The sequence below is a fragment of the Jaculus jaculus genome, chromosome 18 (assembly GCF_020740685.1).
Source record: "Jaculus jaculus isolate mJacJac1 chromosome 18, mJacJac1.mat.Y.cur, whole genome shotgun sequence".
In the NCBI taxonomy this organism is placed as follows: Eukaryota; Metazoa; Chordata; class Mammalia; order Rodentia; family Dipodidae; genus Jaculus; species Jaculus jaculus.
This window is the reverse complement of record NC_059119.1, coordinates 26,279,051-26,292,564: the sequence shown is the minus strand read 5'-3', so window position 1 is coordinate 26,292,564 and position 13,514 is coordinate 26,279,051. Positions and strand designations below refer to the sequence as shown.

The 13,514-nt window shown below is 40.5% G+C and overlaps 1 protein-coding gene across 3 annotated transcripts in view; it reads left to right on the top strand.

Moving 5' to 3' along the window:
• Wapl (WAPL cohesin release factor) overlaps positions 1 to 13,514 on the top strand; it is a 109,517-nt gene that overhangs the window by 30,654 nt on the left and 65,349 nt on the right. For 2 of the 3 annotated variants that reach the window (XM_045137338.1, XM_045137339.1), the window contains exon 4: positions 583 to 701. In XM_045137338.1, the coding sequence (XP_044993273.1) occupies positions 583 to 701 (119 nt within the window). The remainder of the gene's footprint in view (positions 1 to 582; positions 702 to 13,514) is intronic. The other variant, XM_045137340.1, reaches the window with a different exon arrangement.

Genomic DNA, 13,514 nt, shown 5'->3' with positions numbered 1-13,514 from the left:
GGGATTATAGACCCATGCCACCACACCCGCAGATTTTTTTAGTCTTTATGGACAGCAGGTATTAAGAGCAAATCTAAAAAAAAAATTGGAGGTAGCTAACACTGAATGTTTTGTGTGTGTCTAAACTATACCATATCATTGTTAGTGTTTGTTGCTTTCTGGCACTTACATAACCTATGTACTTCAAAATTTTATTTTGGAAAATTTTAAATACAGTCATGGTGGCACATGTCTGTAATCTCACTCTCTTTAGCTGGCTAATGCAAAACAGTTAACACGAGTTTGAGGGTAGTCTGTACTACATGAGTTCCAGGCCAGCCCGGGCTATATATAGCATGACCTAGTCTTAAAAAATTTTTTTCTTGTAATTTATTTTGCCATTAACACAAACTAAAACCAGAGCATATATGTAGTGAACAGTTTTTTGAAGAGAGGATGAAACTGGCTTTACTTTGTCAACTCTTTGGTGCTTTTATTCCCTTATCTTTTTCTTCCACAGTAATGTTAATGGAAAAATGTCTTAGGTTTCTGCTAGCTAACTTGAAGTATTAGAAAGCTAGTTAGTTTTGATTGCCATTTCAGAAAACTTGGATTTTACAGAGGACATACCTGGTGTGCCTGAAAGTGTGAAGAAGCCCATAAATAAACAAGGAGATAAATCAAAGGAAAATACCAGAAAGATTTTTAGTGGCCCCAAACGGGTAAGTAAAGCACTATCATGATTTTTATTATTTACTTATTATTGAAGGGCTCAATCCTTAATTTTTAAAAATGGAATGTTACTAGAAAGCATCATGGCAATGTCTTTCAAAGAGTATCTGTTTTAAAAAAGGATTGTAACTATTTTTAGAAAATTGTAGTAAAATATACATAATACTTATTACCCAAGTTACAAGTAAGGGGCAGTAAGTGCTTCCACAGCTGTAGAATTTTGGTTGTTTACGCATATGACTGAGTGCTGGCAGGGATCTGGGGCTTCTCGCTGCCCTTCTCCCTCAAAAGGGCAACATACACTGCTAACCCTGGAAAAGATCAAAGTTCAAAGTACGTTTTCTACTGAATGCCAGTTGCTTTCACATTATTCTAAAGTTGAAAATGGTTGTCAAAGACCTTCTGTGTATCTGTTTTGAATCCCTGTTTTCAGGTGAGTTTTTTTGTTGTTGTTGATACATACTTAAGAGTCAAATTTCTGGGTCATATGATAGTCTTAATAGTAACTGCCAAACTCTTTTGCACAGTGGCTATGGCATTTTATACTCCCATCAGCAATGCAATTGGGATCCATTTTCTCCATATCATTGCTTAGCATTTGTAAGAGATATCTAATTTTTTTTTTTTTTTTGAGGTAGTGTCTCTCTAGCTCAGGCTGACCTTGAATTTGTAATCTCAAAAAGACCTTGAACTCACAGCCATACTCCTACCTCTTCCTCCCAGGTGCTAAGATTAAAGGTGTTCACCACCATGCTTGGCTTTATAAAAGCTATCTTAATGGATAAGAAATGGTTATAGTTTTTATTTACATTTCTGTTATGCCTAATTTTTTTCATATGGTTATTGGTTACTTGTGTGTATGTATGTATGTATGTGTATTTATGTATATGTGTGTGTATATATATTTACTTATTTTTATGTTTTTTGGAGGTAGGGTCTTGCTCTAGCCCAGGCTGACCTGGAATTCACTATGGTGTCTCAGGGTGGCCTCGAATTCAAGGTGATCCTCCTGCCTCTGCCTCCCAAGTGCTGGGATTAAAGGCGTGTGCCACCACGCCCAGCTTGACCTGGAATTCTCTATGTAGTCTCAGGGTGGACTCAAAACTTCTGCCAATGAGTGCTGGGATTAAAGGTGTGTGCCACCACGTTCAGCCTTATGCCCATTTTTATTTGGGTTATTGAGTTCTTTTATTCATTATCTTATTAAGTTGCAGGAGTTCTTTATAACATATACTGTGACAAATTACAAACAAAATGTCTGGTTCTGTGGGTTTTTTTTTTTTACGTTCTTATTTCTTTTAAGAGATTATTTGTTTGTTTGTTTGGGTTTTTCGAGGTAGGGTCTCATTCTAGTCCAGGCTACCCTGGAATTAACTCTGTAGTCTCAGGGTGGCCTCGAACTCATGGCGATCCTCCTACCTCTGCCTCCCTTCTGCCTCCTGAGTGCTGGGATTAAAGGTGTGCGCTACCACGCCTGGTTTAAGAGATTATTTGTGTGTGTGTGTGTTCCAGGTATTCTTGGTGCAAAGGAATATTAGACACCTGTGCATATGGCTTTATGTGGGTACTTGGGAATTAAATGTAGTCTGGCAGGCTTTGTAAGCAAGTACCTTTAACTGCTGAGCTTAACGCTGCTTTTTTTCCATTTTATTTTTTTATGTTAAAACCAAGGGATCACTGCTAATTCTAGTGTCCATGTACCTTTTCAAAACTTTTTTTTTCCCCCATGCTGGCACATGCCTTTATATTGTTTTAAGTTTGAGGCCAGCCTGAAATTCAAAGTGGGTTTCAGTTCAGTGTGGGTTATAGTGAGACCCTGTCTCAAAGAAAAAAAAGGTGCTGACAACTTTTAACTCTTAACTTTCAATAACAGAACACTAATGAGGTAATGAGGCGTGGCATTGGTGGTATAGTGGTGAGCATAGCTACCTTCCAAACCACTAACAAGCTATTTAAGTAAAAGAATTAGTCTTGGGCTGGAGAGATGGCTTAGTGGTTAAGGCACTTGACTGGAAAGCTTAAGAACCCAGGTTCAACTCCATATAAGCCAGATGCACAAAGTGTCACATACATCTGGAGTTTGTTGGCAGTGACTGGAGGCCCAGATGTGAGCATTCTCTATATGCTTCTTTCTCTCCCTGCCTCCTTCCCTCTCTCTCATAAAACAAATAAAACACACACACACACACACACACACACACACACACACACACACATGCACAGTCTAAATACCTGTGCTGGATAATATTAAATGACTTTATGAGTCAAAACCTGTAAATACAAAATTCTGGGAAGACAGGTCGATGGTTAAAAACACCGCCTTGCAAAGCCTGTTTGCCTGGGTTCAGTTTCCTAGTACCTACATAAAGCTAAATATAAAAAGTGGTACTTGTGTCTGGACTTGGTTTCTAGTGAAAAGAGGCCCTAATGTACCAACATTCAGTCAGTCTCTCCCTCTCTCAAATAACAATATTTTTAGCTGGCCATAATGATGCACACCTTTAATCCCAGCACTTAGGAGATAGAGGCAGGAGGATCACTATGAGTTGAAGGTCAGACAGACTACAGAGTGAATTCTGGGTCAGCCTGGGTGAGTATGACACCTTACCTTGAAAAAGAAAAATTTTTCTTTTCTTTCCCTCTCTCTCTCTCTCTTTCTCTCTTTTTGAAGATAGGTCTCAGCTGGTCTACAGGGAGAAGGTTTTCAGCTCAGCTCCCACTTGATTTGTCAGTGATCTTGCAGCACAGGCATCAGGAGTCTTCAGCAATAGGTTCTTACCATCTATTTTGGTGGGAAACCAAGAGTCTTGGCAATTGCTTGTATTGTTTGGGGCCATCAGTGACCTCCCTGGCCAACATCTTACTGGAAGGTATCCCATCCCTTGCACTTTAAATTTTCTGGTAACAACAGTCTATGGCTTCTGGGTGTGCCATACTTCAAAAAAGTAGGCATATGGCTTATTTGCAACATCTTGAATTTAAAAAAATATATATTTATTTGAGAAAGAGAGTTTGAGAGACTGTGACAGAAAGAGAGAAAGAATGGGTGCACCAGAGCCTTCAGCCCATGCAAACTAACTACAGATGCATGTGCCACCCTGTGCATCTGGCTTATGTGGGTCCTGGGGAATTGATTGAACTTGGGCCATTTGGCTTTGCAAGCAAGTGCCTTAAACGCTCTGTAATATAGCTTAATGTCAGTATGGTGTTACCACCAGCCTTTTTTGTTGTGCAAAATTGTTTTGGCTATTTGATTTTCTTTTTGTATTTCCAAATGAATTATGGGATTGTCTTTTTTATTTCCATGAAGAATGTCATTGGCATTTGGATTGCATTAAATGTGCCAATTGCTGTAGGTTTATCATAAATAGTCTTTATTATGTTAAGAAATGTTCCTTCTATTTCCAGTCTCTAGGAATTTTATCATGAAGGGATGTTGGATTTTGTCAAATGCTTTTTCTGGATTTAAGGAGATGATCCTGTGATTTCCCCCCTTCAGTCCATTTATATAGTGTATTGCATTTATCGATTTGCGCATGTTGAACCATCCATCCCTTCATTTTTGTGATAAAGCTTACTTGGTCAGGGTGGCTGATCTTTCTAATACATTCTTTTTTTTTTTAAATTTTTTATTTATTTATTTGAGAGCGACAGACACAGAAAGACAGATAGAGGGAGAGAGAGAATGGGCGCGCCAGGGCTTCCAGCCTCTGCAAACGAACTCCAGACACGTGCGCCCCCTTGTGCATCTGGCTAACGTGGGACCTGGGGAACTGAGCCTCGAACCGGGGTCCTTAGGCTTCACAGGCAAGCGCTTAACCGCTCAGCCATCTCTCCAGCCCATACATTCTTGTATTCTGTTTGCCAGTATGTTGTTGAGAGTTTTTGCATCTATGTTCATGAGGGATATTGGTTTGTACTTTTCCTTTTTTGTTCTGTCTTTGACTAGTTTTGGTATCAGGGTGATGCTGGCCTCATCAAAGGCGTTTCATAGAAAAGTTTGAGAAGCATTGGTAATAATTAGTTCTTCCACAAAGGTCTGGTAAAATTCACTAGTGAATCCATCTGGGTCTGGACATTTTTTGGTATCTGTGATAATGGTGCCTTTTTCAATCTCTAATTTTATTAATTTGTGTCTCTTCTCTCATTTTTTTTTTTTTTTAGTTAGATTTGCTAAGGGTTTATCAGTCCTGTTTATCCTTTCAGAGAACCAACTCTTTTCACGATTTTTTTTTTTGTATCCTTTTTTTTTGGTTGATTCTATGTCATTGATTTCTGCCCTAATCTTTATTTCTTCCCAGTACTGACTTTCTTAGTTTTTCGAGGTAGGATCTCACTCTAGCCCAGGCTGACCTGGAATTCACTAGGTAGTCTCACAGTGGCCTTGAACTCACAGTGATCCTCCTACCTTTGCCTCCCGATTGCTGGGACTAAAGGCATGAACCACCATACCCAGCTTCAGGTACTGACTTTTGGTTTGCCTTGTTCTTCTTTTTCCAAGGCCTAAGGTAAAAAAGTTGTTTACTTGTGACCTTCCTAATCTTTTTTTTTAAATATATTTTTATTTATTTATAAGAGATAGAGAGGGAAGAGACAGAGATTGGGTGCATCAGGGCCTCCAGATGTATGTGCCACCTTGTACATATGAGTTTACATGGATCCTGGAGAATTGAACTGGGATTCATTGGATTTGTGAGGACCCCAGTTTGATTCCTCAAGACCCACGTAAACCAGATACACAAGGGGGCTCATGCATCTGCAGTTTGTTTGCAGTGGCTAGAGGCCGTGGTGTGCCCATTCTGTCTTTCTCTCTGCGTCTTCCTCCCTCCCTCCCCCTCTGTATTTCGCAAACAAATAAATAAAATATTTTTTGAAAAGTTTGTGTTAAATGAGTGATGTGCTGTTATTTTGATGGGCTTCCCTTTGTAAGTGACTTGCTTTTTCTAACTGCTTTCAATATATATTCTTTGCTTTGCATGTTTAGTAGTTTAATTATAATATGGTGAGGAGAGGATTTTTCCAGGTTTTGTCTGTTTGGTGTTCTAAAAGATTCCTATATCTGCAATGGCATCTCTTTCCCAATCTGGGGAAAATTTTTTTTCCTTGAATTATGTTACACCTTTGGAGTGAAATTGTTCTCTTTTTACTATACCCTGAATTCTTACATTTTGTTTTGTTTTTTTCATGTTAGGGTCTCATTGTAGCCCAGGCTGACCTGTAATTCACCATGGAGTCTCAGAGTGGCCTCCAACTCACGGCGATCCTCCTATCTGCCTCCCAAGTGCTGGGATTAAAGGCATGCGCCACCATGCCCAATTTGTTTTATCATTTTATACTATCCTGAGACCTTGAAATTTCCATTCATACCTTCCTATTAATTTGTCTTTCTCTTTGTTTGAGTGTATTAGATCTGCTGCTTTTGATAGTCTTTCCTTCATCCATTATATTGGTGAGACTTTCTACAGAGTTTTTTTTATTTTGACTTACTATATTTTCATTTCTAGTATTTCTGATTGGTTTTTCTTTAGTATTTTTGTTTCCTTAAGCCTGTCTTGTATTGACCTCCATATTTCATTAAGTTGGTTTCCTGTGTTTTCCTCTAGGAGATCCCCCCTCTCCCAGGTAGGTTCTCATTCTGACTCAAGCTGACCTGGAATTCACTATGTAGTCTCAGGGTGGCCTTGAACTCTCAGTGACTCTCCTAAGTGCTGGAATTAAAGGTGTGTGCCACCATACCTGGCTTAGGAATTATTTTTTAATTCCTTAGATTTCATTGAACATTGTAATAATTACTCATTTGAAATCTTTATCAGGCATTTTATCTATGTCAAGCTCACTGTAGAAAATTTATGATGGATTTATGATTTTTAAAAATATTTTATTTTTATTTATTTATTTGAGAGAAGGGAAAGAGGCAGAGTGAGAGAGACAATGGGCAAGCCAGGGCTTCCAGCCACTGCAAATGAGCTCCAACATATGATCCACCTTGTGCATCTGGCTTATGTGGGTACTGAGCAATCAAACTGAGGTCCTTTGGCTTTCAGGCAAGTGCGTTAATCGCTAAGCTCCATCTCTCCAGCCTGGATTTATAATTTTTTTGTTTTGTTTTATTTTATTTTTTGGTTTTCTGAGGTCGGGTTTCACTGTAACTCAGGCTGACCTGGAATTCACTATGAATCTCAGGTGGCCTTGAACTCATGGCAGTCCTACTATCTCTGCCTCCCAAGTGCTGGGAATAAAGATGTGTGCCACCATACCTGGCCCCTATTTTATTTATTTATATATATGTATATATATATTTTTCAAAAATTTTTTATTAACTTCCATGATTATAAAAAATATTCCATGGTAATACCTTTCCTCCCTCCACTCCCCCCCTTTTTTAGTTGATGTAGGGGCTCACTCTGGCCCAGGCTGACCTGGAATTCACAAAGGAGTCTCAGGGTAGCCTTGAACTCACAGTGATCCTCCTACCTCTGCCTCCCAAGTACTGGGATTAAAGGCGTGCACCACCACGTCAGGTGACTTTCCCCTTTGAAACTCCATTCTCCTTCATATCCCCTCCCCATCTCAGTCAGTCTCTTTTATTTTGATGTCATGATCTTTTCCTCCTTGTGTAGGTAGTGTCAGGCACTCTGAGGTCATGGATCCTCTCAGCCATTTTGTGTCTGAGGGGAGCACATTGTAAGGAGTCCTGCCCTTTCTTTGGCTCTACGTTCTTTCCGCCACCTCTTCCACAATAAACCCTGAGCCTTGGAAGTTGCGATAGAGGTATTGTAGTGCTGAGCACTCCTGTCACTTCTTTCTAGCACCATGATGCCTTCTGAGTCATCCCAAGGTCACTGCCATCTGAAAAGAGAAGATTCTCAACCAAAAGTGAGAATAGCATTAATATAAGGGTATGAACATGAAGAGAAGTGCTTACTGGGCATTTGATAAGCATAGTATATACATTTAGTCAGACACCAGCAGACATTACACCCCTAGGGCTCATGACTACCCCTGTAAGTTCTCAGTATCAGGGATGTATTCCCTGCCATGGAGTGGGCCTCCAGTCCAATTAATGGGCAGTTGGTTTTCACCATGACATATGTGCCTCTGTTGCACCTATTGGCTCATTTGGCCTGGCTGTCCAAATACAGGGTTTGCACTGTCCACTGTTGAATATCTTCACTGGTGATTTCTCTCTCTCCCCCATTGAACTTCATGCAGAATGGTTTCTTTCAGCTTTCTGTCAGCTGTTCTATATGGAGGAGGTTATCTGCTCAGTTCCAGCAGGAATTCTCAGTGGCCTTGCACCCCAAGTATGTGGAGTCTTTACCTGTAGGGTCTTAACCATCTATTCCTGGCGGGAAACCAAGGGCCTCAGCAATGGCTTATAATGTTTTGGGGGCATCAGGAACTTCCCTGGCCATCAACTCACTGGAAGTTATTCATTCCCTGGCACTGACAATTTTCTTGTAACAATTTATAGCTTCTGAATGTTCCATTGCCCAAAAAAGTAGGCTTCCATATGACTTACTTATACCTGATTTATAATTTTTGATTCAACTTTGTTATCTTGATTTTTTTTTGTATTATATTTTAGAGATTTTTTGCATCTTGGGTTAATTATTTTATAAGTTTATTTTTATTCACAACTTCCATAATTGTAGACAATAACCCATGGTAATTCCTTCCCTCCCTACACTTTCCCCTTTGAAACTTTATTCTCCATCATATCTCATCCCCTTCTCAGTCAGTCTCTTCTTATTTTGATGTCATGATCTTTTCCTGAGTCCCTCTTTACTGTGGGCTGAGCTAGGGTGGCTAGGATGGTGGGTCTGCTGCTCTGACCACCTGTACTGGATGCTGTGTAGCTGATCTCTTTCCCAGGTCTCCAGTGGTTGGGGGCACTGGTGGTTAGGGGAGGAGAAGTTGTGGCATTTGCCTGAAGTTGTATCAGAGCTGAATGGCTGGCTCCCATGATCTTCTGCTTCACAAACAGCTCAGCTGGTTCCTGCTGTCTTTTTCAGGTTTCTTGACGCTGGAAGGAGGCTGGTGTGATCTGAAAATACCCTCATATAGCTTCTCCTGTGGCTCAGGTGGAGCCTGGTGGCCATGTGCACCCACATCACAGCTGGAGTTGCTTCTGCCTGTTTTTGTGGTCTCTGGAAGCTCTGGGTCTTTGCTCCTTTCCTGCAAACATTAATAGTTTCTTATGCACTCCACATTTTTGCCATTTTTCTGTTTATTTCCTCCCCAGGATGCCTTTGCTGTGGCTACTATGCTGAAAACTTACCTGGAAGTCCTTCTATTTTTAAAATATTTTAATTTTATGTATTTATTTGAGAGAGAGAAATAGGCAGGAAAAGAGAAAGAAAAAGAATGGTTGCGGGGGGGGGGGGCGGCTGAGAAAATGGGTGCCCCAGGGCCTCCAGCCACTGCAAATGAACTCCAGATGTGTGCATCCCTTTGTGCATCTGGCTCACGTGGGTTCGGGGAATCAAATCTGGGTTCTTTGGCTTTGCAGGCAAGAACCTTATATGCGAAGCCATCTCTCCAAGCCCCTGGAATTCCTTCTTGATTTCTTCTTTGACCATTCATCATTTATTAGTGTTTTCTTCAATGTCCATGATTTTTGTGTGTGCTCTATAGCTTTACTTTCTTCCTTTTTGGTTTTGCAAGGTAGCGTCTCACTCTAGCTCAGGCTGACCTGGAATTCACTATGTAGTCTCTGAGTGGCCTTGAACTCAGGTGATCCTTCTACCTCAGCCTCTCAAGTGCAGAGATTAAAGGCTTTTACTACTGTGCCCAGCTCTGTAACTTTTCTTGCTATTGATTTGTAGCTTAATCCCATTGTGATTAGATAGAGTGCAAAGAATTAATTTTCCCTCGTTTGTTAAGATTTGCTTTGTGTCCTGATACATAGTGTATTTTTGAGAATGCTCCATGTGCTTCTGAGAAGACTGTGCATTCTGCAGCATTTGGACGGAGTGTTTTGTAGATAGCTGTTAGGTCTGTTTGTTCTATGACATCATTTACTCCAGATGTCTCTATTTTTTGCCACGATGACCTATCAATTGATGAGAGTGGGCCATCAAGTCACCCATTACTTTTATACTTGGTGTTATCTTTGACCTTAATTCTAAAACCTGTGTGTGTTGAGTAATTCTGATGGGCTTGCCTATATATGTGACTTGATGTTACTCTCTTAACTGCTTTCAATATGTTTTCTTTGGTTTGTGTGTTTTGTAGTTTAATTGTAATATGGCAGTGAGAGGTTCTTTACTAATTTTGTCCAGTTGGCATTCTAAAGGCTTCTTGTATCTGTATTGGCATAATTTTCCCTACTGGGGATAAATTTTCTTCTATGAACTTATTGAAAATACATACTATGCCTTGGAATGAAATTCTTCTCCTATGCCCTGAATTCCTATGGTTGATCTCATCATAGTGTCCCAAATGTCTTGATCTCATTCATGTCTTCCTATGGTTTTTCTCTTTTTTGGACTGTATTAGGTCTGTCACCTGGTCTTCTAGTTTACATATTCTGTCCTCTCCTACATAGTTTCTACATAATTTTCTATTTGACTTATTCCATTTTGCCTTTCTAGAATATCTAATTGTTGTTTCTTGGGGGTTGGTTCTTTGTCAGGCATTTTATAAAAAAATCTATATCAGTCTCACTTGAGGCAATTTCATATGGAATTACAATTTTGGTTCAATTGTATTGTCTTAATTTTTTTTTGTGTAGAGATTTTTGCATCTTGAGTTAGCTTGATGCTTTGGTTTTCTAATTATCTGTGTTCCTCTTAGGCATATGTAATCCGACTTTATATATCTTCTGGGTAGGAGTTTAAGGTGCTAAATGTGTCTCTTATATTACCCTTTGGAGTAACAGCAGAAGTGACTGTAGGTGTTGAGTTTGCCTGCTGTGCAAGTATTATAATAGGCTGGGTAGAGCAAATTACTGGCAACTTCTAACATTCAACTGAGCAATATACACCTTCAATAAAACCCAGCACAGAATATTAATGTAAGAGTGGGTATTAAAACAAACAGGTAATCTAATAAAGCCAAAGTCCCTAAGGGTATTTGTTGCCCCACACCCTTAATCTTGTCAAGTGGGAGGCTAAAATTTCTGGTCTTGAAATGGGTTCTAGGTCAGCCTGGGACCAAGTGAGATGACAAAGGCCTATAAATGAAGAACTGTCTAAGGCAACAATAGTCAGCACCAATATACAGCTTATTTGAGGGTGGTAAAGACAACCAAGAATACATCCATCATATCTAACATATAACCAGCCCTTACATGTAAGGTGAGATATGGTTTTGTGTAAGCAGACGCTGGGATGTCTTCCATTCTCACCTATGCTGAGTGCCCACCTTGATCTTTTTCTGTTGTGCTACTGACTGTTAGGTTGCTTGCATCGCTGGATCTGGTATTCTGGTCAGCTGTGCTGGCTGCTGGGTGTGGAGGTAGGGGAGATGGCTCTCCTGTGGTGTGGGGTACTGATGGTTGGGGGATGGGATGCTGTGCAGGATGCCTAGAGTTGCTCAGCCGGTCCCTGCTGTCTTCCCTTTTGGGTTTCTTGTGTATGCAAGGAGGCTGGTGTTAGTGGCAAGCCCCTTCTTGTGGTTTCTGCTCCTGGGTCTTTCCTGCTTCTTTGCTGTGGCTGATAGTTCCTTATACATCTTTATTTTCAGGAGAAGAGTGTATTTTTCTGCTTATTTCTCTCTCTCAACTGCTCTGGCGTAGCTACTAAGTAGCCATGTTACTTGGAAGTCTCAATTCTTTCATTTATTTATGAGAGAGAGAGAGAGAGAGAGAGAGAGAGAGAGAGAGAGAGAGGGGGGGGGGAATATGGTGTGCCACACCAGGTCCTCCAGCTGCTGCAAATGAACTGCAGATGCATGTGCCACTTTGTGCATCTGGCTTTAGTGGATACTAGGGAATTGAATCTGGCGCAATAGGCTTTTTTGTAGGCAAGCACCTTAACCATTGAACCATCTCACGGCCTCCTTTTTTTTTGGTTAGCTTGCAGACTTTGGGGCAGGCATGTCTGGGTCTCTTACTCTTGCAAATGAATAACTGATACACTTGCCACTTTTCCTGTCTAGGTGCTGGGGAAATGAGCACAGGTCAGCAGGCTTGCAAGCAAGCACTGTTAGCTGCTGAACCATTTCTTCATCCTCCCTTTTTATTTTGATGTCTTCCACTCCCCCCTTTCATTTTGAAATACCAGTGGATCCAATATTGTGTTAGTCTAGTGTAGGAAATGACAGTGCTGTAAGTTGAATGCAGTGGTCATTTCATGTGCTAAGGACCGTGTTCTATTTATTTATTTTTAAAGTTTTTGTTTATTTATTTATTTATTTGAAAGTGACAAGCAGAGAGAGAAAGAGACAGATAGAGAGAATGGGCGTGCCAGGGCCTCCAGCTACTGCAAACAAACTTCAGACGCATGCGCCCCCTTGTGCATCTGGTTAATGTGGGTCCTGGGGAATGGAGCCTTGAACCAGGGTCCTTAGGCTTCACAGGCAAGTGCTTAACCACTAAGCCACCTCTCCAGCCTGGTTCACACTTTATTATGAAAAATTCAAATATGCAGCAAATATGAAAGAGCAGTGCAGTAAATACTCACCTATAGCATTATGCTATAATAGTCTCTGTCATCTTCCTCCCTTCTACTTATCTTTATATACAGTATATTACTATAATATATAGTAAGTATATACTATCCTATATGATAGTAAGTTATATGTAGCATGTGTTTTATTTTATTTAACTTATTTATTTTGGTTTTTCTTTTTTTTTTATTTTAATTTTATTTATTTATTTGAGAGCGACAGACACAGAGAGAAAGACAGGTAGAGGGAGAGAGAGAGAATGGGCGCGCCAGGGCTTCCAGCCTCTGCAAACGAACTCCAGATGCGTGCGCCCCCTTGTGCATCTGGCTAACGTGGGACCTGGGGAACCGAGCCTCGAACCGGGGTCCTTAGGCTTCACAGGCAAGCGCTTACCCGCTAAGCCATCTCTCCAGCCCTATTTTGGTTTTTCAAGGTAGGGTCTCACTGTATCCCAGGCTGACCTGGAACTCACTCTGTAGTTTCAGGGTGGTCTCAAACTCTTGGCGATCCTCCTACCTCTGCCTCCTGAGTGCTGGGATTAAAGACATGTGTCACCACGCCCGGCTCATATATTATACATACATACATGTGTGTGTGTGTGTGTGTGTGTGTGTGTGTATACACATACATACATACATATATATATATAATTATTTTTTTTTTTTTGAGTAGGGTCTCTCTGTAGCTCAGGATTACCTGGAACTTTCTCTGTAGTCCCAGGCTAACCTCAAAGTCACAGCAGTCCTCCCTCTGAAGTGCTAGGATTAAAAACATGTGCCAGCCACCATGCTCAGCCCCCCCCCCTTTTTTTTTTTTTAATTCATGTGTATGTCAGTTCTCAAAAAAAATCAAATGAATATGGCTGGGTAGATGGCTCAACTGTTAAAGTTATTGCTTGCAAAGCCTGGTACCTGGGTTCAATTTTCTGGTTACCAGCTAAAGTCGGATGCACAAAGTAGCACACTCATTTGGAGTTTGTTTACAGCTGTAAGAGGCCTTGGCAGGTCCATTCTCATTCTATCTTCTCTCCCCTCTTCTCTCCTCCTGCCTGCAAATAAACAAAACTAATGAAGAATTCAAGTGTATAGAAACAATAATAGTTATAAGAGGTAGGGAGGCAGAAGAAATAAGGTATTGACACAAAAGTTGCAGTTAATTCGGGTATGGTGGCACATGCCTTAATAATTTCC